The 25,968-nt window shown below is 36.8% G+C and overlaps 1 protein-coding gene, 2 long non-coding RNA genes and 1 pseudogene across 5 annotated transcripts; 1 reads left to right on the top strand and 3 right to left on the bottom strand.

Annotated features, from left to right (window-relative positions):
* Positions 1-5,309: 5,309 nt before the first annotated feature.
* Positions 5,310-8,018, bottom strand: LOC143304556 (uncharacterized). 2 transcript variants are annotated; one of them, XR_013061224.1, is made up of 6 exons: positions 7,928-8,018; positions 7,573-7,851; positions 7,229-7,497; positions 7,049-7,145; positions 6,782-6,886; positions 5,311-6,704 (listed from the first exon to the last, which is right to left on the bottom strand). It is a non-coding gene; the product is annotated as an uncharacterized LOC143304556 (long non-coding RNA). The 2 variants fall into 2 exon arrangements; XR_013061223.1 differs by having other exon boundaries at positions 5,310-6,886.
* Positions 8,019-9,389: 1,371 nt separating this feature from the next.
* On the bottom strand, positions 9,390-10,388 carry LOC143304529 (venom serine protease Bi-VSP-like). The gene is made up of 3 exons (XM_076627005.1): positions 10,275-10,388; positions 10,049-10,203; positions 9,390-9,720 (listed from the first exon to the last, which is right to left on the bottom strand). Exons 2-3 carry the CDS (start codon positions 10,178-10,180, stop codon positions 9,565-9,567), a joined length of 288 nt encoding a protein of 95 aa, XP_076483120.1. The 5' UTR covers positions 10,181-10,203; positions 10,275-10,388; the 3' UTR covers positions 9,390-9,564.
* Positions 10,188-25,968, bottom strand: part of LOC117162091 (venom serine protease Bi-VSP pseudogene) — a 34,180-nt pseudogene continuing 18,399 nt past the window's right edge.
* LOC143304537 (uncharacterized) lies at positions 20,526-21,602 on the top strand. Of its 2 annotated transcripts, XR_013061191.1 has the most exons (3): positions 20,526-20,715; positions 20,968-21,201; positions 21,353-21,602. It is a non-coding gene; the product is annotated as an uncharacterized LOC143304537 (long non-coding RNA). The 2 variants fall into 2 exon arrangements; XR_013061190.1 differs by lacking the exon at positions 20,526-20,715 and having other exon boundaries at positions 20,722-21,201.

Raw genomic sequence — 25,968 nt, 5'->3', positions numbered from 1 at the left:
GTGAAGCAGATAAAGTGCGCATAACTAACAAAAGAAGTGTCATTCAGGATATCTTTGATGATTGGGGCATTGAAAATGCAGAAGATGACAATCAGTCGGTATCTAAAGCTCCAGATACTGTGGAAATTGAATTGAAAAGTTTAAATGACACAAAAACACGAACTATAGAGGAAAGCACAGTTGTACTGGTTGAAGAAGAAATTACATGCATGGAAAAAGGACCAGTTGTAGATGCTGAAAAGGCTTTAGAAGTTGCTAAACAAAACAAAGAAATGCAAGTATCAAAGGAACAACTGGATAACAATCAAACTATAAAGAAACAACAAGATAGTATAAAACCATTACTCAAAGACCACTAACTCATTCTATATCACAGGCTGTTAGAAAGTCTACAAAAGATTCAACACGTGATACTGCGGCATTTCGTCAAACTTAGCAAATTATCCCTATTAATCGTAGTCGAAATTTAACCAGCCAACAACCTTCACAGGTTGAAATAGCAAAAGCATATACCACGACGAAGAAGAACAAGTACAAGTCGAGCCAGTCAGAGTCCAATTCCATCGCTCCATACTGAGGAAACACTAAGATTTTGGAGGACCAAAATCAATCTAAAGAGGGGGGTATGTGACATCAATCACATCTCAACCTACATCAGTGATAATACATCGACACCCGACCTTCGGACACTTTTGGACACATCACCACCTTATCATCATAGCATACACCAAGACTGTGACGCACCTTAGTCCACATCAGGGATAGGATATGGACCCCCGACCTTTGGGCACTTTTGGATACATCACCACTTTATCATCATAGCATACACCAAGGCTGTGATGCACCAAAGTCCACATCAGAGATAGGATATGGACCCCTGACCTTCGGACACATTTCTACATCATAACCTACACCTATCCCCTCAACAACCAAAACGTATATAAACCGAGACTTCACCCAGCTCGGGCAGTTCTTGTTCCTCTTCTAGTTGCTGTACTCATACAACCCCTATTCTCCGGTTCGGTGTTATTTTGTAAGTGTTTATAATAAAGTTTTATAAAGGAAAATAATAAGTAGTTGGGTTACGACTCAGCCTTCTTACTACCACCCAAGTACCAACTTTACGTGACAGGAGCCGCCTCGGACCTAAGACTGATAATATAGGACTTGGGTTAAGTAGTAGAAAGGTAGTCGCGATACACTGTGTGGTTTTTAATAGTTCTTACACACGGTGTGTACGCGAACCTTTCCCACCAAACTAGATTAAGAGTGGGGCCGCTCCACTGGAATACGTCGCAAGAGAGGGTAGGAGATCCGACCGGCCTTGGATACAGTGTCCGGCCGTGGGAGGGAGGAATCCGTCTTCAATGTCTCTGCCATGTACATAGCTTTGTTTCCCCCTCCTTCCATTGTGTCTAAGGCATGGGCCTGCTAGGTAAGCCTTACCGATGAGTCCACTAGCAGGCTCTGGACGAAACACACTTTTTTCTTCTTTTTCTCCGTCTTCCTTCATATATCCGTGATAATTGTAGGCTGCTGGCTATAGATGTCGCTTGCCGGGGTGTAGTACTGCTGTATTTCCTTCTTATTTAGATGTCGTGGAAGAAAAATCGGACTTTGGAAAAGTACGAGGCGCCGGGATTTGAACCCGGGATCCGAACGTTTGTACTCTATGGCGCTAACCACTGCGCTGCCGTCGTCCGACACTAGTTGGTTTCGAGTGGTGAGATTTGCGTTCTCGTGTGCCGCCACGAGAGGAAATCTCTGTGTGGGTGTACTTTCTGAACGAAGAACGCGGATTCGTTGTTCACACTTTTCGTTAGGAAAGTGAGGGTGCCCATTGATTATAGCCAACGTTAATGAATGAAGATAGGAGGAGGAAGCCTCCTACCAACGTGGCTCGTGGGTGACATTGTTTATTGGAAAAATAACTACCCGCTTTCTCCGTTATTTGTAAGAGTGCGCAATAAACCTAAGCATTGTTCTAAGGACCATCCATAAACCGAAAACACTTACAGGGTTAGAGATTCCTTCAAGCAATTAAGATTACGTCAAAGGATTCAGTTTATAGGATATAGTATGTAGTAGATCAGTATATAGTATAAAGTTTCAGACGGCGCACGGACCATCGTACGCGCCGTAACAGAGAGAGTTATAAGAATATACATAAAATGTAATTAAACATCGCAAAAGTAACTTAATTAGAAATGACTAGAATGTATGATGTATAATATAATGAATTCAAATTGTCTAAAAAATATTACAAATTTATAGAGATTTTACTATAAAATGTTTTTAACAGAAGCTGATACAGTTATATAGCATTTTCAAGCATTTACGAACATTAATGTACGAATTTGAAATTAGCAATATTGAAGCGCCGTACTCGGAAAGACGAATGTACATGGATAATTGTATGCACTAATCAACGATACGGTTATAATTGCATGCTTGATAGAAAAATATCATCGTAAAATTGATATGATTTCATGGAAACGCGTCTAACTTGGTATCTCGAAAGTATCTTAAGCAAACTAATTAGCGTGCCTGTTATGTCTTTTAAAATGTAAATTAACATGTAACAAAGAAACCTTCATCAATTTGATTCGCTTCAAACTGCGCAAATAAGTAGTATAAATAATATTTGTGATAGATTTGGCATCAATTCCATGTTTCCTTTAATATTTGCCTTTAGAAAGTCCAATTCGTTTCACGATTATACAAATTACTAAAAAAATGTCTATATTAGTAATTTATCTATTTTGCATTAATCGTGACATGTTAGTTGCATTATGTTATATGTAAACTACCACAGAGGAAAAATGATAATCTTTCAGTTATTAGTTTTCTGATTTTAATGTCATTTTATGAGTACTTTAACACGAGGTACTTGTAAATGAAAACAACCAATTAGGTCTAAAAACATAAGCCTGTTACCAAGACTCTTATTAAATTGAACAAGCTTTTCAAAAATCGAACGTGTATATTAACGCGAACTTATTATTTGACTGATTTGACTGATTTGACTGACATCCGAAATTGGTGAGATCATATGAAATTTTGCTTTTCGCGGTTCGGTGTATAAGAACGCGTCACCGATTGCTCAACTTTCGATATAAAAAGCGGATCAAGTCTACCGGATTATCCTACAGACACGCATTAATTCGTAAGAGTTAGTCATCATCTGGATAATAATTATCTGAAGAAACTTTCAACGTGAAAATATAAAATTTTCATTGATTACATATTGCGTTCGCCATAATTGAAAAAATGGTAAACCTTCGATCTCATCTTTCTAATACACATTTTCTTTACCTCGTGATAAATAAATTCTTGGAAATTTAGGAAAATTTTCAGTGATCATTTTAAGGAATTTGACAAATTTCCAACGAGACTATGTGACACCGTTAGGTAAAAGTGATTCAAATGTAGTAGCGATATTAAACGAGAAATCTATAAAGGTGTCATTAGAAATTCTAAGAATGTCTCTGCATCTTTCTCTTAGGTATCACGCCAATAGTTTTCATTACCGTGATGTAATATTTATCATGCTTATTTTGTACGTAAAACGAATCGTTGGAATATTCCCGAAGCTAACGAAGCATTTCCCAAAAGCTAAACCGAAGAAATTAACGCGAATAGTTAAGTGAAATTTTTCCATTAACTTGCTGACCAACCGGCAAATAAAAAATCATAAAAATTGTTTCAATGTGTTGAGGTCACGCATAACTTCTTTTTTCATTGACGATTACCAAACAGGTAAAATTTCGAAATTGTACGAAGGCCACGTGACCAGATCGTATTGGAATTTGAAGTGCATGGAAAAAGACAACTCGAAGTACAAACCTTGAGCTGTACTACTCGAAGTACAAACGTGAACTAATGGATGAAGAAAAGCAATTAACGCCAAACATCCGAACAACATCTTGGAGCCCGTCATTGTTCTGAAATAAAAGAAGTGACGAATTAAAAAGACGCAGGACTAATAATAATAAAGGAAACTTAGTTCGTATCATAAATTGAATTTACATCAGAAAAGAAGCACGATCAAGCGAAACAGATCGTAGAAATGACAAATATCATCGATATACGTTTCAGTGTAATTTCACTTTTGAAAATTATTTAGTTTAATACGATCGTATTCATCGCTCTGAAACTTTCATTGTGCTGCAATTTGTGCTGCGTCTTTTTAATTTCTCTATCTTTCTGTGTTTTCGGAAAAATTACTTGAAAGATTAAGAATTGCTTGCCTTATTTTATTTTCGATTAGTTAGGATTTGATTGTTCCAGGTAAGGTTTATTATTTATAACAGGTTTTATCACTTGTTTATTATTTAGGAGTTTGTTATTTTAGGATTAGTACCTTTTAGGATTTCTTATCCTTCGAGTTTCTGTTTCAGATATCTAGGTCTATTTCAAGATGTTTTATTACATTAGGATTATTTATTCGATTAAGATAATTTAAGAGTTTCACAATGTACAAAGAAATAATCGCGTGAAATTTAGATTTATGCTTTAAACGTATTAAACACGCGGTAATTTCAATGTCTATAGCCTCGAACGTGTTCTGATTAGTTGTGTCATTGTCTGTGACATTGAAATCACAAAAATCCATTGCAAGTGTGCTGTCATGCAATGTGGATGTAATTGGGTTTTTTGGGTATTTCCTGTATCATCTGATTTGTACAGTACTATTTTAACGCAAGGACAGGAAACTTATTATATATTTCCCGTCCATTATTTGAATCGTTGTGAAGTGTAACGAATTATATTCGATTCGAGGAGATGTTAATGAATTACCCATTTCATATGTAATTACATGGAAATAAAAATCATTGCAAAAATAATTGATCTAATGACAACGGAATTTCCAATATTTTTTTGTTTCGTCACGTCTTTTTCATAATATATCTTTTATAGGTACGTGATTTATTAATCGTTCGAATGGAAATAATTATTCGTATAATATTCAAATGATTCTAGCCATAAAATAAATTAAAACGATACCTGTCAATGATATGCAATCTGCGTATGACGTCAACCTCGATCTATGCTTATACAAGAAATTTTATCAATCAATGACTAGATATACAATAATCAAATATTATAAAATTTCCTGAAAACCTTTAGGTGTTAATATTAAGGTGTTAATATCTTTAATATTTGCAAGTTATTGTTTAGCGCTAATTAGTTAGAATGTAACAAGTGGTGTACCAGAATTGAGATAATTAAGCCACACGAACAATCTTATTTAGATCTTTTTAATTTTTTAATTCTCTTTTGCTCTAATACTTCGTAAAATTAATCTTCATTAGCTACTACACTTCATAGAATAACAAGAGATAATTTTTCTTATATAACGTTTCATTCATAAAATCTATCATTAAAGTACATCTTCATAAAAATATCATTCCATACTAACGGTATATTTGGTGTCATACGAGATAACAGTTACCAGTGATGACATATGTAACTTTATAAAGATATCTCGTTTTATTATATATTAAAAGAATGTACTCATTGCTGCTATATTTCAGATGAAAAAAAAGGAGGCAATGATTTTACAGTAAAATCGTTCGTTTACAACTGATTCATTTACATTTCATGATAATACTGTGCATTCTGAATATGCTATGATTTGGTTTAAAATAATAAATAGTCCATTCTTGCATACTATTGCTCCAGCTTTACTTGTATTTTCGATATTGGTATAAATAGAAAGACAATTAATGTCGTTCGAGTCTATTTTCGGATCATTTATATTACGTTTAATCCATATAGTTATTATATGAGACATAGTATCGTAAAATTTGAAAGAATAAAACGTTCGTACAGGAAGTACATTTTATAAGAACTCCAACAAATCTGCGTGTGCACCTAAAATACAAACTGATAGTGATTGTTCATAAGTTTATATACATTATCTAATGTCAATCGAAGGTATCAATTCTTTCTCTCCATAAGAGTACTTTTTCATTTATGTGTGTTCAAAAATACATGTGTTCAACCGTGAAGCATATGTCACCTACAACGAAAAAGAGTTTTCCTATACTTAATATTTCCTTTATATACCTATGAAAGTCTATTCTTCGCGTAGTATGAAATTATGAATAAATCTGGAATATTGTTCAATCTGAAAAGAAAAATAACTTATTGACATCATTCATTGATACGAGATTCAGAATGTTTGTTTTGTCTTGCAGAGAAAGAAGGCAGCCCTTTCTTTTAACGTGAAATAGAAAGCGAAAATTTGAAAACAGATTTTTTGGAAATTTACTTGCAAATATCGTTTTCAATATCGTGATTTTCTTCCCAATGGTACTGTACTTTCAAATTTTCCAGTATCCCTCTAAAAACAAAAAGTCGAACCTCGTTATTATTAACGTAGGCATTACAAGGAAGAGAAGTATTAGAAAGCAGCTCCTTTTTATTATGGATTTCTTTATAATCATGTAAATAAGAAATTCCGGAAATTTTTTCCTCAAGAATTTAATTCTTGTGTTTTGATTGATAATTATTACACTGCATACTAACTTTTCGCATACTGTTCGCGTCTAACAATTTCCTAATAATAACTACTTCAAAATTACATATGTTCTTGCACGAATTCAAAAGTACGTATGATACAATTACAATTGATTCTAAAATAATAATTATTTAAAGATATTAAGATACTAATTAAACGTTTCACTATATTTCAAAATCTGGAACAACAAATTTTTATTTATAAAAAATGAAACTGTGTTTACATATTCTTTGTCATGATGCTATTTGTTATTACCATGTCGACATTTTTTAAAATTCATTTTGTTATCTCTACGCAATATGTAAATTCATATACTGCTTAATATTTTTTACATATTATCCATCCACCTCATGATATCTCCTGAAAAATCAAAATATTAATGTTATATTATTACAATGCTTCTTAAATTTCAATTTTTGACAAATTTGAAATCCAATATATTTTGCACAATTATTATTTATCAAAAAATTCTAAGTTAGTAACTTTCTTTTCAAATGGCAAATAACATATACTTTGACTTACCTGTAACTTTTTGCTCCTAATCATCATTTCCTCTTATAGAACATCATTATTGTTCTTATAATTACTACCAGTGTCATAGATATTGTAGTGGCTACAACTGAATTAATAGAAAATGATAAATAACTGTGTATAACACTAACACATAACTGTGTATAACAATGACACATAACTTTTACTTACATATCAGTCGATAAGGGATTACTGTGATATCCTGTTGATGTTTCTTAAGGCACTTGATTAGGTGCGATACGGTATCATTCCTTATGGTATACTGTAGATAAGTATTTTAGAAAATAACAAGAATAAATCTAAATTATTCAGAGGTTCCAGTTTCGGCTTAGACATAAATACAGGACCATTTGCAAAGAAGAAAGGGTGCGTTTCTACAGCCTCGTTATAGTAACCATGAATACCAATCTCTGAATTACTGGTTACTAAACATAAATATCCTATAAAATTTAATATATTTCTTTAATTTTTAATACATACATGAGTTAGTAGTTCTAAATTATGAATCATCCTACCTGTGATATTACACTTTTCCTTATAATATCATCACTCAAGTGAACAACATTAAGATCATGTAAACCATGTCATCCTATCTTACTGTGAAGATACTTAGTTATGTTATCTAACATTATAAAAATATCATCAAATTCAAGTCCTTTTATTCACATCACATGGCCACGACGATCTGGTTCTTCGTTATATAATGTTCTAAAATTTGTCGTACATATAGGATGTACAAACCGTGATATCAAGGTATCAGTTCTTCCTTCCCAAGGGACAGTTTCATTAAAATTCTGATAGAATTAAAAATTAATTATTAATATTCTAACAATCATATATGTTAAATACATTATAGTCAACGATATATACCTGAGCGAATGTAGGGGTGATTCCTTGATAATTATAAATGTCATCAGCCCACATCATTGTGCCACTTCTTTGTACTCCAGCCTCTGGATTAACAGCCTAAACAAACATACAAAATTTTATAGAAGCTGCACAAAATATAGTATATATGCGCAATATTGAAGCGTTCAAGGGGATATAAAGGTAATGTACATCATATACACGTGTACTCTCATGCAACAAAATACAATTAGATTTAATAGTATAAGCTCTTTTATTCATCATAATAGATTGGAAATTTAAGTGTCTTACGAGGGTGAGTAAAAAGTTACCCGCTCTGTCGGTGTAGAATTTATTTTAAGCAATTGTCAAAAAAGACATACATCATTTTTTGACATAATCACTCAATTTCTGTATACACTTTGTCCATTTGCTGAAGGACCTTCGTATTTTCTCGTTAAAAAATGTTTTGGGCTGAGCTGCGAACCACGAATGCATCGTCGTCTTCACCTTTTCATCAGCTTTTTCGGCATCCATCTCGCACAAACTTTTTAAAACCCAAATCTGTCGTGCACTATTGCATAAGCAGAGCCGTGGCTGATTTGCAAATGATTTGCCACATTATCCAGTGTCACTCGTCTATTCCATAGATAGCACGTTCAATGTTGTCATCGTGGATGTGGACGGGCGTCCAGCTGTTTTTTCATAACACTTGTGCGATCTTCTTTGAACTTTTGTGCCCATTCAAACACACTTCGTGACAAAACACTTTCTCCATAATGTGCATTAAATCTTTGATAAATATAGGCATCAAACATAACCTCCGACCACAAGAAACGAATCACAGCATCCTGCACTGTTTTCCTGCAAATCACCATTGCAAAGCGCCATTACTCGCGCAACGGTCACAAACGAATTGACGTAACACAATGAAACCTACGCAGCAGCACTGAACAGATATTGACGTCATACGAAGAGTGCAGATGGATCAATACGGTCGACAGAAGTTTTAACTATCTGGAGTGCGGATAAATTTTTACCGAGAGTCGTATAGGAATCTATAATCTGTAAGGACACCTTTGGCTGAATGGAAATTTCTCTTACATATAGTCAAAAATGCAGAAACAGTGTATTGAATTGGAAAGTGATAAAAAATAAGTGAAGTTTCGAGGTTGCATGTGATTGCATGAATACACAGGACGTTTTTAGCGAATAAAAAATAATTTTGAAAGACACGAGACTTATCTTGTATTTTATGTACTCTCTGTGTCCGAATTTCCAGAAGCTCTCTATCTTATGAAGTGTTTTAGATTAGCCGGAAAATTTTGTATGTACATACAAGAAGTATACGATCTAAGTGGAATATTCCATTATTCTCTTGATACAACAGAAACGAAATTTACAGAACTTCTCAGAAAGTTGGTTTATTATTACCAAATTAATAGAATTAATATACGTTTATCATCTTTACATACCTAAGTCGTGGAGGTTTATCGTGCGTAAAAAATTAGTGTCGTTTCAAAGTTACATTTCGTACATTTTAAGCCTATAATTTGTAACGTACAAAACAATGTAAATTTGAGCTGTTTCTTATCTCCACAATAAGAAAATCCAACTTTACGTTTTTTACACAATGATATTTATGGAACAGTAATGTCATATTATTGCATCGCTTGGAGAATGAAGTCAAGGTACGATGCGACCCTAGTGTAAACGCTGGGACACCCAGCTGTGCCGCACTTATAAGCATAAGACACAATACCTATTAAATACCATGTTAATTCATGTTGTATCAGCAGTGGTCCGCCGCGGTCAGCCTGAAAGGATCGTTAAATTTTTAATCAAAGATACTGAAATATATCCATCGAATTGTATTGAAATTATACTTATATACAGTAATAATCTTCTATTGATTTGTGTATTGAAATACTCCAATTTATAATGTACATGTTATATGTATTTTGAGCAAAACTAAGATTAGAAGGAAATTAGATTAAATACCATAATGAGGTGTGAGAAGTGGGCAAAACTATTAAATCGTGTTTATCTATTATTTTTAATGTTTAAGACGTCGATTTGATGTTAATTCGAATTGACGTGTCTTCAGATACCGTATAGTTTGTAGTAACTCTGTAACTTAATTACCGTACAAGAATCCTCTCCACCTTGAGCATGTTCGGCGCGTATTATACCATCAGTGATATCAGGTGCATTAGGAAATTTGGAATAAGCTATTTTGCATTCGGCGTTCTTAATCACTGGCATTTGTACTTCCATTAATGCATTACGTCGTGGTCGTCCTACGAAGAAAATAAGAAAGATATTTAAGACTGGAACTGTTTAATTTTATTATAAAATTGATATCACTTACTATATCTTAACGCTCCCCATCCAGCAACAAGGGGGTTATAGCCGACGAAGTTGCTCTTTCCTAGGGGCTCTTTCGTACAAATGGGATATACGTACCCTGAAAAATAAAAAAATAAATGAAAATGCAGGAAACGAATGACCAAAAGTATGAGAAAGAATTGTACACGCTTTATGACACAATATATGTGTACAATAAGAAACTTCAGGATATGATACTTCTGTAATACTCAATAGCATATATATATATGTCGGATCACGATTCGAATTTTGGGCGCGCGACGACTCTTCATGTGGACTAGCCATCGTTTCACAAAGCCGAGATTTTATTTACACCTATATACAGGTCTATCACTAAGCTTAACAAATAATAAGTACAACCAATAATAAGTCTAACAAACACTAAGCCTAATGAATAACACGATCTACGAATAATTAAATTAAATAATACTATTAGCAATGTTTGAGTTCAAACGAATCCACGGTCACCGGGATAACTCCTTACTAAGCGAAACTAACTTAGACGCAAATGCGATCGTCGAAGATGCTCGATGTATCACTCTCCAAGGCAATCGCAAGAATGCCAGCCTCGTGGAGATTTTTCTCCCTGTACGATTGCATTTTGTTTTCTATACCCGTTTGGAAGCATCGAGAAGGTTCCAAACGCCGTTGCTAGGCAGTTTCTGCCTGGAGTTTTGATTACTAATACAATGTATGTCCCATTGCATCGGCACCTCCGAGGCAATATCACACGTGGCTCGGCCCGCTCTCGAGGCCGCATGCCGCCACAACCACATTTCTCGGAAAACACATACAACCACTCCAGACCTCCGTTAGATAAAACATCCATCCCGTGACCGTGGCTACGTTCAGCGACCGATTGTCACCTCGAACCCAATCTCGCTTATTACAAATCTTAAGCAATTACAACTATAATAAAATCTAGGCTAAGGTACTAGAGGATGTTCCCAAAATTTCCAAGGAAGGGCTTCGGCTTTCCTTTCATCTCCGACACGGCCATCCTGACTATCACACGTCCTCGGGTGTACCTTCGTCAACAAAACAAAAGGAAACAAGATCAGTATCATTGTGATTAGCATTCAAAGTGCCAGTTGCATTCTGCGTGCTTTCAGTCGGGTCGTAATGACATGACGGACCATTCTCGATTTCACACCCAAATGGGTCTCATCCTTCGAATCGCACATACTCTCAAAGTTCGTTACATAACCAGCTTCGTAACACGATCGCTGTCAACAATAGACCGCCTCCAGCCTCGTGACATTGTCACTGTCGGTACTAGACCAGCTCCAGCTTCGTGACATCGTCGCTGTCGGTACTAGACCAGCTCCAAATCCGTGACATTGTCGCTGTCGGTACTAGACCAGCTCCAACCTCGTGACATTGTCGCTGTCGGTACTAAACCGGCTCCCAGCTTCGTGACATCGTCACTTCCAGTGCCTGACCGCACTGAACTCCGTCCCATGGCCGCACCTGGGCTTATATAATTCTACGATCCTCTGGGATCGGGGTACTCACATCGCCATGGTCACTGTTCTCGTCATCACAACAGACATCCAACTCCGCAGGAATGCAACTATCCGGCATTTTCCTTAACCTGTCATGACTGTACTTGTATGACCTTTTCCCATCCAGTGTTTTCAAGGTATATCGGTTTCCTTCCAGGACCTCCGATATCACAAACGGACCCCTGAATTTTGGATCCAATTTTGTCTGGTTCCTTTCTTCATTTTGGCGTAGTACCAAATCACCGAGATTAAACCTAACTACTTTAGCTTTGGTTTTATCGAATCTCTCTTTGTCATACCTAGCACTAGTTTCCATCTCTTTTATTGCCTGTTGTCTTACACTGGAGATATCTATTTCTTTTTCCTCGATGTTATCAGGTAGTAATAAGTCATACGGTCTTGCTGCTCTACCAATCAATAACTCTAAAGGACTCGATTTGGTTACGCGGTTGATGGTGCAATTCAAAGCCAATTGCATCTCCCCGATCGCGTCTTGCCATGAACGCCCGGTCGTTTCTACCGTTGTGAACATATTTTTTAACGTGCTCATAACACGTTCTACTTGCCCATTGGCCCTACTTGCACCGATCGCGATCAAATGAACTTTGATTTGTTTGCTTGCACAGAATTCTTGAAATTCCCGGCCCGTGAAACATCTACCCTGATCTGCTATTATCCGACAGGGACTACCGAACAAAAACACGGCGGACTTAAGTGCCTTGATAACGCTAAGCGAATCCAATTTGCGTGTGTGATGTAAGTGCACGAATTTCGTAAAGGCATCGATCAAGACGACGACATACTCTTTCGAGTCATTCTTGCCACTCAGCTTGCCCGTTATGTCCATGTGCACCGTATGCCACGGTATGCCGGTCTTAGGTATAGGATGCAGTTCAGCCTGTATTTTACCTGAACTAGCCTTCGAAACTCTACAAGCATGGCAGTTCTCGACAAATTTGCGAACATACTTCGCCATTCCCTCGAACCAATAATACTCATAGAGCTTCTCGAGCGTTTTATCCCATCCTAAGTGCATAATTGACTGATGCACATGGTTGATGACGGACCATCTAAAACCTCTCGGAACAATGGGTGTTACGCCGCGCGACTCTCTGCCTGGCCCAGGTCCCACACCGCGGGCCAGAAGGACACCAGAGGTCCGCTCGTCCGCACGGCGTACCCTCATTATCCTTAAGCACCGTCCATAAATCATAGATTTACTAGAAAAGGTCCTTTAAACAAAACAAACATCTGGTCCCGAGGAGTTGCTCAACACTATTGTCTACCACGGCAGGACAAGGGAAAGTTGTTTTTTTTGTCACGCACGCGGCAACTTTCCCCCCATTAATCACTTTCTCTCGAGGGTAATTAAGACCCTTCGTTTAACCAATTAAAAACGAAGCCTATTCCCTCACTCTCCTAAATAACATCGGCTCCAACAAATCCGATGGTCCCATGCGCTGGAGGGACCGATCCTTAGCCTTCCACCGAGACAGCATCGTCTCCCAAAGGCACTGATTCTACATCCTTCGAACGGTCAACATCCTTCGAGCGAGTATACACACCCGCAGATCAGTCATTCACTCATCTCGTACACACGCACCAGTGTAACTATCCTCGTTATAAGTTGTGGAATAAACGGTGACCTAACTTACTACTGTGTAATATTCAAGCAACCACCTCTGTTATCCTACCCGAAACAGGGGAACGACTACTTCGCGGCGTCGATTCACCGAATCGTAGCGAGAATTTACGCCTCTCGCTGACGCGTTTTCCTAGCGACCGCGTCTCTCCGCGATCGGTCGTAACAATGGGTAAGCAAAGGGTTCTGCCCTTTCGTTGTATTTTACGGTAAAGTGTACCGGATCGCAGTTCGTAGGTATTCGCGATATCTTCCGCGAGCTCTTCGTTCTGTAATTTATTAACGATTTCGGAGATTTGCGGATCGCGACGTTGTTCCGCTAATAGCCAGTCTTCGGAGATCTCGGCCAGATTAATCTCTTTCTCTGCGACCTTGTCTATCATACGGCGATTCAAGTCTACGGGGTTTCGCGAAAAGAAATCTACGTGGGCCATTCGTTTACCCTCTCGATACATGATGTCAAAATCGAATGTTTGCAAATAAGCCCACCACCTATAAACCCGGTCGTTTAAGTTTACTTTGTTGCTGGAGGCTTTCAAAGAATTACAGTCCGTAACTACTAAGAATTTCCGTCCATGTAAGTAGTGTCGGAAATGCTTAACGGCGCTTACTACTGCTAGTGTCTCCAGCTCGTACGAATGATACCTAGATTCCGCGGGACTGGTCCTTTTACTATAATATTCGATGACTCTGTTTTCCTTTTCGACTCTATGCATTAAAATAGCTCCATACCCCTCCGAACTAGCGTCGGTATGTAGCTCTATGGGACGATTGGGATCAAATATCATTAACACCGGCGCGTCGGTCAGAACGGAAATTATCTGTTGTCTTATCTTTTCGTGCCTGTCCGTCCAAGTTATGTGCTTGTTACTAGAAGTGAGTGCGTACAAGGGTTTCATCACTTGCGAAAATTTAGGAATAAATTTTCGGAAGTAAGAGGCCAAACCTATAAACTGCCTAAGCTGTGTGACGGTCGACGGTGCAGGTAAAGAATTCAAAGCTTGTATTTTTCCCGGGTTTGGACGAACTTCTCCGTTACGAATTACATATCCCAAATAAAGTACCGACGTCTTCAGAAAAGAACATTTAGCGAAATTGAAAGAAAATCCGGCGTTTACGAGAGTGTTTAGTACAGTGTGCAACCTTTCTAGAGCTTGATCTATTGAGTCGGCGATTATTAGAACGTCGTCCAAATAAACAACGACATACGAATAAGCGAGGTCGCCTAAGGCCTTGAAAATGGCTCTCTGGAAAACGGCTGGTGCATTTTTCAACCCAAACGGCATCGTCACGTATTCGTATTGACCGTCGGGGGTAACGAACGCAGTATATTCCGTCGAGTTAGGGTGAATGGGGATCTGGTGAAATCCGCTAGCCATGTCCAGGCTAATGAAGTATCTCGCACTCTGCAATCTCGCGATTTGGTCAGCAATAAGGGGTAAGGGATACCGATCCGCGACCGTATTTTTATTCAGCGCTCGAAAGTCTACGCACAATCTGTCTGAGCCGTCCTTCTTCTTCACGAGTATTATAGGGCTCGCGAACGGCGAATTACTAGGTTTTACAATTTGTGCTTTAATTAACTCGTCTATCCTCTCGCGTACTATTCTTCGCTCTTCCACGCTAAGCCTGTAAGGGCTTCTCTGCACGGTGACGTTGGGATCGATTAGCCGTATTTCCAACTGGCCCGTACTGACGCGAGTACGCGGGAAACCCGTAATGAATGATTCTTTGAATTTTTCGAGAACAGAGATTAATCGATCTTTATAGTTACCGATCACATCAGTGTCAACCTCGTTAATGTTGACCGCATCTTCCGCGACTTTACCACAAGCGTTAACGACCTTTGTTTTACAAATAACGAGGCTATCTTGCGCGATATTTACGTCGAATCCCTGGCTCAAAATCTCGCGACCAATCATGATGTCGTATTTTAGGTAATCGTCAGCAAGGACATGAAAAACTATCTCCAATGTAAGACCGTTAATACAAACAGTGGACGAAATCTGAAGTGTACTCTTAGTACAAGTATTCCCGATCCCCCGCATCACTACCACGTCGGTTATTCTTTTACCCGAAAATTTCGAGGCTAGGGACTCTTTGATTAACGAACACTCGGCCCCAGAATCAAAGTAAAATGGATACGACTCACCCAGATGGCTTAATCTACCAGCCGGAGCTTCCACTACACAGGAGTCGATCCGGCGTTCGTCAATGGAATCGTAGTTTCTTTTCCGCGATGATGGGCAATTAGGCGCGATATGTCCCTCCTCGTGGCATTTGAAGCAGGTCACCTTTGACGATGCGGCTGGTCGTTTTTCCTTCGGGTTTCGTATATCCTGCTCCTTCCCCGTTTGTGTTTGCAGGCGACACTCCGTTCTCCTATGTCCGTGAGCACCACAGCGGTAGCACTTAATCCGAGGAACTGATAGCCTGCTTCGTTTAGCTTCAGGTTCCGTTAGTGAATTTCTTGGCGAAAATGTCGGCTGATCGTTGTAAGGGAGAATCCTCATTTCATCATGAAATTGGTCCTCCGTCCTGATATTATTCGCGAGCGTTAGTCGCCGAAAGCGTCGATCTTGTGAACTCAGTATATAAAGGGCGAGGGCATTGATCACTTCGGGCATCGTTAGATCTTGCAACTTCATCTGCAGCATGGAGCGGAGGCGACTATCGTACGCTCCCGGGGATTCGGTCTCCGACGGTCGTTCTCTAGATATCCTTATTAACGCCGAAGCGGCTGTCTCTCTGCCACCAAAACGCGAAAGAAATTGTTCCTTAAACGTTGGCCAGGTAAGCTTTCCACCGTGCACCATTTGTGAAAGCCAATGCGCAGCAGAACCCCTTAGGGCGCGATTTAGAGCGCTGGGACACCCAGCTGTGCCGCACTTATAAGCATAAGACACAATACCTATTAAATACCATGTTAATTCATGTTGTATCAGCAGTGGTCCGCCGCGGTCAGCCTGAAAGGATCGTTAAATTTTTAATCAAAGATACTGAAATATATCCATCGAATTGTATTGAAATTATACTTATATACAGTAATAATCTTCTATTGATTTGTGTATTGAAATACTCCAATTTATAATGTACATGTTATATGTATTTTGAGCAAAACTAAGATTAGAAGGAAATTAGATTAAATACCATAATGAGGTATGAGAAGTGGGCAAGACTATTAAATTGTGTTTATCTATTATTTCTAATGTTTAAGACGTCGATTTGATGTTAATTCGAATTGACGTGTCTTCAGATACCGTATAGTTTGTAGTAACTCTGTAACTTAATTACCGTACAAGAATCCTCTCCACCCTGAGCATGTTCGGCGCATATTATACCATCAGTGATATCAGGTGCATTAGGAAATTTGGGATAAGCTATTTTGCATTCGGCGTTCTTAATCACTGGCATTTGTACTTCCATTAATGCATTACGTCGTGGTCGTCCTACGAAGAAAATAAGAAAGATATTTAAGACTGGAACTGTTTAATTTTATTATAAAATTGATATCACTTACTATATCTTAACGCTCCCCATCCAGCAACAAGGGGGTTATAGCCGACGAAGTTGCTCTTTCATAGGGGCTCTTTCGTACAAATGGGATATACGTACCCTGAAAAATAAAAAAATAAATGAAAATGCAGGAAACAAATGACCAAAAGTATGAGAAAGAATTGTACACGCTTTATGACACAATATATGTGTACAATAAGAAATTTCAGGATATGATACTTCAGTAATACTCAATAGCATATATATATATATACATATATATATATATATATATTTGAGGACTTACTCGAAAATGGCACCTCCTCCACCAATCTAAGAATGGCAATATTATGATTGTGTATGTTTTCTATTCCATTCATATGTGCACAATGTGCTGCGGTCAAAACATGCCTAGCCGTTATCAGGGAACCTCCGTACTTCCATAGTGGTTTGTCTGGGTTTCGGGGATTACGAAAACTTAATGCAGCGATCCATGGCCAAGCGCCTAAAATGCAATAGTCATAGTTGTGAATATACATAATTTTTTCTCACATAATGAGTAACAACGATTATTACCTATTCGATATTCGATCATACAGCAGACGATAAGTACATACGTACAAATACTCTGAAATAGAGATTTGATAAAGATAGAAATTAAATTTTTATTCCAGTGGAATACAAATTATTAAATAATTCTATATAATTTCTATTTGAACTATACTGAACTATAAAGTTCAAACGTGTAATTTCTGCCCTAACAGTTTTTGATCTCTATCCATATTATTACTCCTATATCAATTTTTTATTTCAAGCAAAAAGATACTCTTCCTAACATGAAGTAAAAGAAAGAAATAATTCAAGTTAATAAGTAAAGTTACTACCGATAAAATCATAGCATTATTATTTAGTCTAATTGAAATGTACATTGATGTGCTGTTTAATGCCTTTAAAGTTCATTCTTTGCAGTAAATGGCTTATTATTAATCGGAAAGAAAGACATAAAACGTGCCTTCTTGATTGTCCGGTGTGGTACGTACATTCTGGATCAAACAATTTTAAAACATTTATACAGTTCAAAGATGCGTAAGAAAGCGACACCGATTACTCAACTTTCGAAGTAAAAAGCCGATCAAGTCCACCGGATTGCCCTACAGACACGTATTAATCCGTAAGAGTTAGTCATCATGTTGATAATAATTATCTAAAGAAACTCACGTGAAAATATAAAATTTTAATTGATTAGATATTGTGTTAGCCATACTTAAGAAAGAAAATGAAAATGAATGAAATGAAAGAAAAGGACTACCTTCAACCTCATTTTTTAAATAAACACTTTGTCAGTTTTGCGGTAAATAAATTCTTAGGATAGCACGTCAACGAGAGTTGTAAGTTCCCGTTACGATTAAATAATCGACGCCACGAACTGATCGATCCCCTTATTTCGATTATGATAATAAGGGTAGTTCAATGAAATTCCACAGAATTAACACAAATAAATTAATGTTTATTTCAACAACTTATTAACTAGAAAGATATAAATGGAACAAAAAAAATGTAACTGCGTTTTGGTTGATAAGTAATGCGCGACATACCACATGTGTTGACGGTTCGACTTCTCGAAAAGTTCTGAACGCCTTTCGATTTTTTTCGTTTTTTCTGGAAGGCGACCCCCACTACGTTCGGATCACGCCACATTCTTTTACGCGAGGTAAAATACGGGCCACGAGTCGACATTTCTGGAAGTCGCCCTGCTTAATGAACCACGCGCTTGCCACTACAATGTTTGTTTGCCGGGCAGACGCGACGATCCGTCTGCGACATTATAGTGGCGCGATCGATAGTTAAGAATATGACCTATGGTAAGCCGCATGGCGTAACATTCTCCCCCCGTTGAGAGGGTACCGATCAAACTAGGGAGGTGTGGTTGAAGTTCCCATCTTATTTCGTCTCGGTGGCTAGTTGTTCGGGTTTCTCGAGATCGGGTTGAATTGTCAGTGGGACAAGCCTTTTGACGCCCCGATCCAAAATGCTCTTTGCCGTCTGAACTGTAGCTGTCCGGATGACACCATCGGCGCCTGGATGAACCTTGATAACTCGGCCCAGAGGCCAACGCATGGAGGGAACGTTGTCCTCTCTGAGGATGACGATTGTGCCCTTTTGGATGCTGTGTCCACCCTTGCTCCATTTATTGCGGTTGGTTAGCTCGTTCAAATACTCCTTATGCCAGCGGTTCCAAAAATGTTGTTTAAGCTGTTGGATATGCTGCCATTTGGAGAGTCGGTTCGATGGAATGTCTCTGAAATCTCGATCACGTAAGCACATTAATGAATCGCCAATGAGGAAATGTCCGGGAGTGAGGGCTAGGAGATCATTTGGATCGATGGAGATAGGAGTTAGCGGGCGGGAATTGAGGACTGCTTCTATTTCTATGATAAGAGTATTACGGTGTTAAGCTCATATGTTTCTGTTTCTCCACTCGCGCTGCGCCATAATATCCTTTGATATTTCCGATCCTCTGGTCGTACGAGGAATTGCCGATACATTTTCTCGATGTCGCCAGTGAGTACGTACTGATGAGCGCGGAATCTAAGTAATATACAAAATAAATTGTGAATTGATTCGAGAATATAGGATTTCCCCATTTTCATGATTATCGTGATTTTTGTATAAATATATTTTTTAAGATACTAATAATTGGTTACTTATAAATTAGTATTATCAATTATTTTGCATTTATAATTCCGCCTCTAGTATAAGTGTTAATTGAAAACTAACTTTATGTTTCAAAAAGTACTAGCAAAGTCGTTGAGTAACAAGCCACTGATGCTAACACAAATAGCATTGTCGTAATTAAATATTTCTAAATATTCATTTTTCATTTTGAACCTGTAGAAACAATTTATTATATATACTATTAGCTAAGAAATTGCATATTTAATTAAGTCGAAATATAAAACTTAGTTATTTTGATAATTTAGAAAATAAAAAACTGACAAATATTTCAATTTAATTTATGGTTGGAACAAAAGACAGTTATTTTTCATTAATTGAAATATTGCAATGCAGAGTACTTTCCTAAATACGGCGAGAGTATTCCTGATGGTGAAACGAGCGTTGCTTCATCGAACGCAGCTAAAGAAAACAACATCTATGTAGTTGGTGGTACGATGCCTGAAATAGAGGGCGATAAATTGTACACTACCTGTACTATTTGGGGTCCCGATGGAACTTTGATAGCAAGACACCGAAAGGTAAGTAATATATTCCTTTATGGCTTTGAATTTGAAAATATCGGGGTGAAGAAAGTGACTCTATCTAACCAATTCTATAATTTACGGTTTATAAAATACGTTATGATACGGGAAACGCCCATTTTTGTTGTAATGTGTTTGTTGTTGTATAAATTTTTCACATACTTAAAATATTATTATACTTATTTTTTCTCCTTTTTAAACATTATTAAATGATAAGATTTTTTAATAAAAGAAAGTGATAAAAACGCTGTCAGTTATTAAATAAAAAGTAATTAAAGTTTAGGAGTTGGTAACTTTGATATTAAATTACAAAAGTTGCAGCAATAGAATTAGCGACTACATTTTTATGTTATTAGGTACATCTATTCGACATCGACATTCCTAATAAGATTACTTTTCGAGAGAGTGATTCACTCAGTCCTGGTAACTCCCTAACGACGTTCGATGTGGAGGGCTGCAAAATAGGTATTGGCATTTGCTATGATATTAGATTCGAGGAAATGGCACGCATTTATCGGAACAAAGGTACAGTAACTTAATCGATCAATACTTAACTAGCAAAAAATTAAATATCTTTCTTAAATATATTCTATATAAAATTAATATAATCTGTAACTCTGTATAAAAAGAAGCTTAATTTAAAAAACCAGTATATTTGCTGAAAATGAAACAAATAAAAGAATTAAAAGCACAATAAGAGGACTGTCCTCGCATATTCAGAAATGATGGAATGTGAACCGTGCAACTACGAAGTTATTTCCTGCTTCTCTGGGTTAGGTTGCCAAATGCTGATATATCCAGCGGCATTCAATATGACCACTGGACCACTGCACTGGTCATTACTTCAGCGTTTCAGAGCGAATGATAATCAATTATACGTTGCCTGCATATCACCGGCTCGTGTTCCTTAAGCAAGTTACGTCGCATGGGGACATACACAGTTGACCAATCCCTGAGGAAAGATTCTTTACGATTTGGAAACTCAAGAGAATATGGCAGTCACCGATATCGGTAATTTACAGCTTAAAATTAAAAGCGAGAGATCCATGATGTAATTAATTTTTAGTCTCGTTAATTTATCGATTTAGCCATCTTCCTTTGTATTTGTTGAATTTATTAGTAAGCATTACTTATTATTTCGTATGTTTCTTTTTTCTATCAGATCTAAAAGTTGTTGAGGAAGTAAGGGCTCGGATACCTACATTTTCTCAGAGACGTACAGATTTGTACGACACTGTCTGTAAGAAGGAGTAACTCTACACTAAAACAGAAAATGTTTTTTTATAATATTTCTACTACGATATCCTTTTTTTGTGAATTATTACTAATTTCTTATCATTTGTACTAAATGAATGACTCAATTAAGAAAACTAAAACGTTATAAATAATAATCTGTATATCTTGTGTATCAACATGTAATTGGATATTATAATAATATAGGAATGCTATAATAATATAGGATAATAATATAGGAGAATAATAATATACAAAAAAATACATGCTTTTAAACACCTTTAATATCGATCACATAAATTGTTATAATTCACAATGATTACGCATACATAAAAGACCCCTTGATAGTAAAATTTACGATCAAAAGGCAATTACGTATCGTTTAACAACATTTAATTTATAACACCTTTTAAACATTTAGACAGATTAACACATAACACTTCTTATATATAAACATCAATTCGAAGTTATCAGCTTGGAGAAATTGGTCGATTAATACCTGTAGATTGTCTGTCTCGATGAAAGAATTAAAGAGAGCAAAAACATGATAATGCCGCTAATATAATATTCCTTCTTTCTTGTATCTGTCTGCCTCTCAGGTCGTTTTACTAATTACAATAAGTAATTTCGACTTCTTTGCGCTCTCTTTTAACGCATTCGAGACCGAAAGAAATTCATATCAGTCAGTAGGCAAGGGTATAATATACATATTTTATATATAACTTATGTAGTAATGTATATATCATGTTAATTTCATATTTTTTTCAATATAGAATTATTATATATATATATATATATATATATATATATATATATATATATATATAACTGTACATAATACATTATAGAATAACATAGTATATAATTTTATATTTTAAAAATATGAAGCATACTATTTAAGATTGTCATCGATTTAAAATCAAAGTATGAAAAGGATACCCTGGAGAGAGTAAAACACAGAATCATTCCAACTAAACATTCAGATCGTACCGACACCTAGGTATCGTATTACAATTAAATCTCGGTCTCGAATGGATTAAAATGAAATACATACTTGCAGCTTCAACATCTTCAATATCGAGGAGATTCAAACTTTACAAATAAAAGCGGCCTGTTCCCCTTTCCACGACAGACTCTCATACCATATCCGCTCTTATCCAGGCTTTTACTTGAAACCAGCAATGCGTTCATTTACAATTTAAATTTACCCGGACCATCCACTGAATCGTCAGCCCTTTATAAATATATAATGAACCCAGAACATGTGCCTGTGCCCCTGGTATCGATGTTCGGCTTGTGATGTTCATACCGGAACCTTCGCACAATTTCAATTTGTCACGCGTGAACATCGGTTCTTCCAAGGGTCACAGATTTATGCGGCTAAATCCTTTAGAACGATTAAAATGATACTAATGATATGGTATTTTTTACAAAGATTTAACATATCCATAAAATAGGAAGTTTCGTGCTCTCCTATTTTATATTAATTATAAATTAATAAGTTTTATATGTGTTATTTATAGATCTAATAAATTTTGTATTGGTTTACAGCAGGTGCTCCGGGTATAAACAGACGACAAACGAACAAATAGAAATTCAAACTATTGTCGTTGTTTAACTCGCATGGGACTATAAGCTCGAATTGGACTTAAACGTTACGATCGTCGAGAATAATTACTATATGTACCCTGTACGACGGGCAGAGAATCTTAAGTTATTAACGGCAATTCCTTTGTGCATAATTCAGGTTTATTAACAACCTGTAATGGATAATCATCGATGAACTCTTTTTGAATAAAGTTCACATTTATAAAGCAAACACTATAAAATACGACAGGACAATTGTAATCGATAAATGACATTTTATTAGGATATTATAAGAAGCTAAGATATCGAGGTACATTAATATTGAGTCCGCTGCAACCCTCATGACATTTAAAATCCTACGCGTATATTGAGTAAAGTTGTTATATTAAATATAATCATATTAAATACAAGCTCGTCCGCTGGATTCCCAAATTATTTGGTTAAATACTTTGAATACGAGAATACCGAGTGTTAACAGTAGTAAATCCTCTATATGGTATGTTTACTTTGCTATCTTGAATAGGTAAATAACATTTCACTTTAACGCATTTAACCAATATTAACATTTAACATTTAACCAATATTATACGCATATGCACATAATGTTACTGTTACATATAATGATATATACGTAGTATACACGTTAATTAAATCCTCTATATGGTATTTTTATATCAGTATCGTAAACATTGTAAACCGGAAATCTTTTATTACACACGTACATATACAGTCAATATTATTGTTACATATAGTGATACATACGTTGATCCACACATTAATTAAATCCTCTATATAGTTTCTCGAGTAGTTCTCTTCAATACCGTTATATCGATGAACTCTTTTTGAATAAAGTTCACATTTATAAAGCAAACACAATAAAATACGACAGGACAATTGTAATCGATAAATGACATTTTATTAGGATATTATAAGAAGCTAAGATATCGAGTTCTAATTGTGAATATCAAGCGCTCGTCGTTCGAGGAGATTACCAATATTTTCTTCCTGCTCCTCTACATGGCGCTACGCAGGACTCGCTTCTGAGCACGTCTTTCTCGTTGGAGGCTTAATCTTTCTTTTCTTTCCCAGTAGAATTTTTACACAATTCTTTCTCCCTTTTATCATTAAATTACCTGTAATTCTTAACGATCTTTAATCTTTGTCGCTTCTTCCCTATATATATATTTTTGTTTACTTTTCTCCGTAGCGAATTTTGTCTTTCTGACGCAGGATTAGGTTCCTGGACTTAGGGAGTTGCTACACGCCAGCTCCACCATGGCGACGGCATTCACTAGGCAGCCTAGATAGCCACCTTTCAGCTCACGCTTCGGGACACTTTTTTCGCTGAGATTCTCCGCGATGAGGCATGAAAGCAGAGACCACCGTCTGCGGAGGCATGATTATTCTATTGTTCCTTTTAACGAGTAATCGTTTTACTCGAGTCCTCTTACTAAACCGTAAGTACAAAAGACTATTATACTTAGATAGGTACTTGGTCTCAAGAACCAACTTATTTTAGTCTTTCGATTAAGTTCTTAATTAAATGCTCAATTAGATATTCATAAATATATCTTCATAATATTTCCCTTATCTATTTCTTTGACATTCTAGCAACCTCGTTAAGACGTCCGCCACTTCAACTTCTATCTACAAGTGGCAAAAACTGAAGCTGACCTTCTTCATGGAGAAACATGCCGGAAATGGCATCCGCACGTGTGAATAATTATACTCAGTGTCCAGGTAGTTCTTTCGATCATCCGATAGAAGTCGTTTCTGTTTTTCAGAGTTCGTTCACGCCTCCAGAATGTAAAAATATCCAAGGAAGTACCATTAGGAAGCAATGAAATTCAGAGCTTCTGTGGTTATTCCTTTTTCTGATTGTTTCTTTTCTTTGCCCAAAATGGATGATTTCTATATCAAATTGTTTATTCGTATTTTTTTTTAATATTCCTTGAGATTTTCAATCAACTCGATTTCGAATTTCTTAGCACCCGATCTTCTGGTTGACGTCGTTAAGAAAGAGGAACGAGTGCACAGGAAGCATGGTCGGCGTGAGCATGATTAGATCCGGTCTGCCCGATGACCTTGCCAGTGATAATAGCGGTTCGTTAAGGTGGTTGCAGTCTTGGTTTGCTTCTGTTTCGATTTCCAGCGAACTCGTCAGCCGGCATGGCTTCCGAGATGCTCCCCCTGAAACAAGTCGAAGGGAAATAATTAATGGACTCTCTGTTCGATTGCACGTGGATGACAAGCTGACCGTAAAAAGAAATATACAAATACGATTAGAAAATATAATCCGAACCCCTTTCGGTTTGATCTGAAGGTTTCTTTTTCTAGACGGAACCAAAGATTCTTATCTGGTTTATGGTGAGCTAAGGAACTCTTTGAAAACAGCATTTATAACTTTCGAAAAAGAGACAGGTATTTCTTGCGCGAACAATTGAATAATTAATTCGTTCTCTAAATATCCTTATTTGTTGTTCCTAAAATACATAATGATTGGAAGCTTCTTACGGGAAGCGCAATCAGCCGCTGATATCATTGAAGTCGAAACGCCATTAAAACCATATTACGATTCGCATGCGACATGCTCCATTCATGAAAACACAAAAGCAATAAACAAGTACAAATCAACGAAATAAATCCTCCGAGAACGAGACGTTACAGGAATTATACCATTGCGAGGATACAAAAGACTTGCTCATGAGCTACTTCCTTCAAGTAGTTGAGCGGTGTATTTTCCGGTCGTTAACTTCCATATAATGGGATATTAAAGAGTACGGACACAACGCTGCTATTTTTCAACTGTTCATTATCAAATTACGCAGCGGGAATCGTTGCAACGACAAAACTGTAACGACTCGTACCTGCGTATCTTCCATTTAGCTACGGTAAACGCTGACTTGTCTGCGTTTTTTTTTCACTTCCTCGTTACGGAAACCAGGAAAAGTGATTCAC

Source organism: Bombus vancouverensis, unplaced genomic scaffold (assembly GCF_051014615.1).
Source record: "Bombus vancouverensis nearcticus unplaced genomic scaffold, iyBomVanc1_principal scaffold0039, whole genome shotgun sequence".
NCBI classification, from domain to species: Eukaryota; Metazoa; Arthropoda; class Insecta; order Hymenoptera; family Apidae; genus Bombus; species Bombus vancouverensis.
Note: the sequence above shows the minus strand (reverse complement) of the source record. Positions and strands in the feature narration are given on the sequence as shown.

Bases quoted from the DNA above. Each gene is read 5' to 3' on its own strand.
- LOC143304529 (XM_076627005.1), bottom strand. From the start codon at position 10,180: ATGGAAGTACAAATGCCAGTGATTAAGAACGCCGAATGCAAAATAGCT. The intron at 9,721-10,048 runs GTAATTAAGTTA...CGATCCTTTCAG, and splicing joins GTGGAGAGGATTCTTGTACG to GCTGACCGCGGCGGACCACT.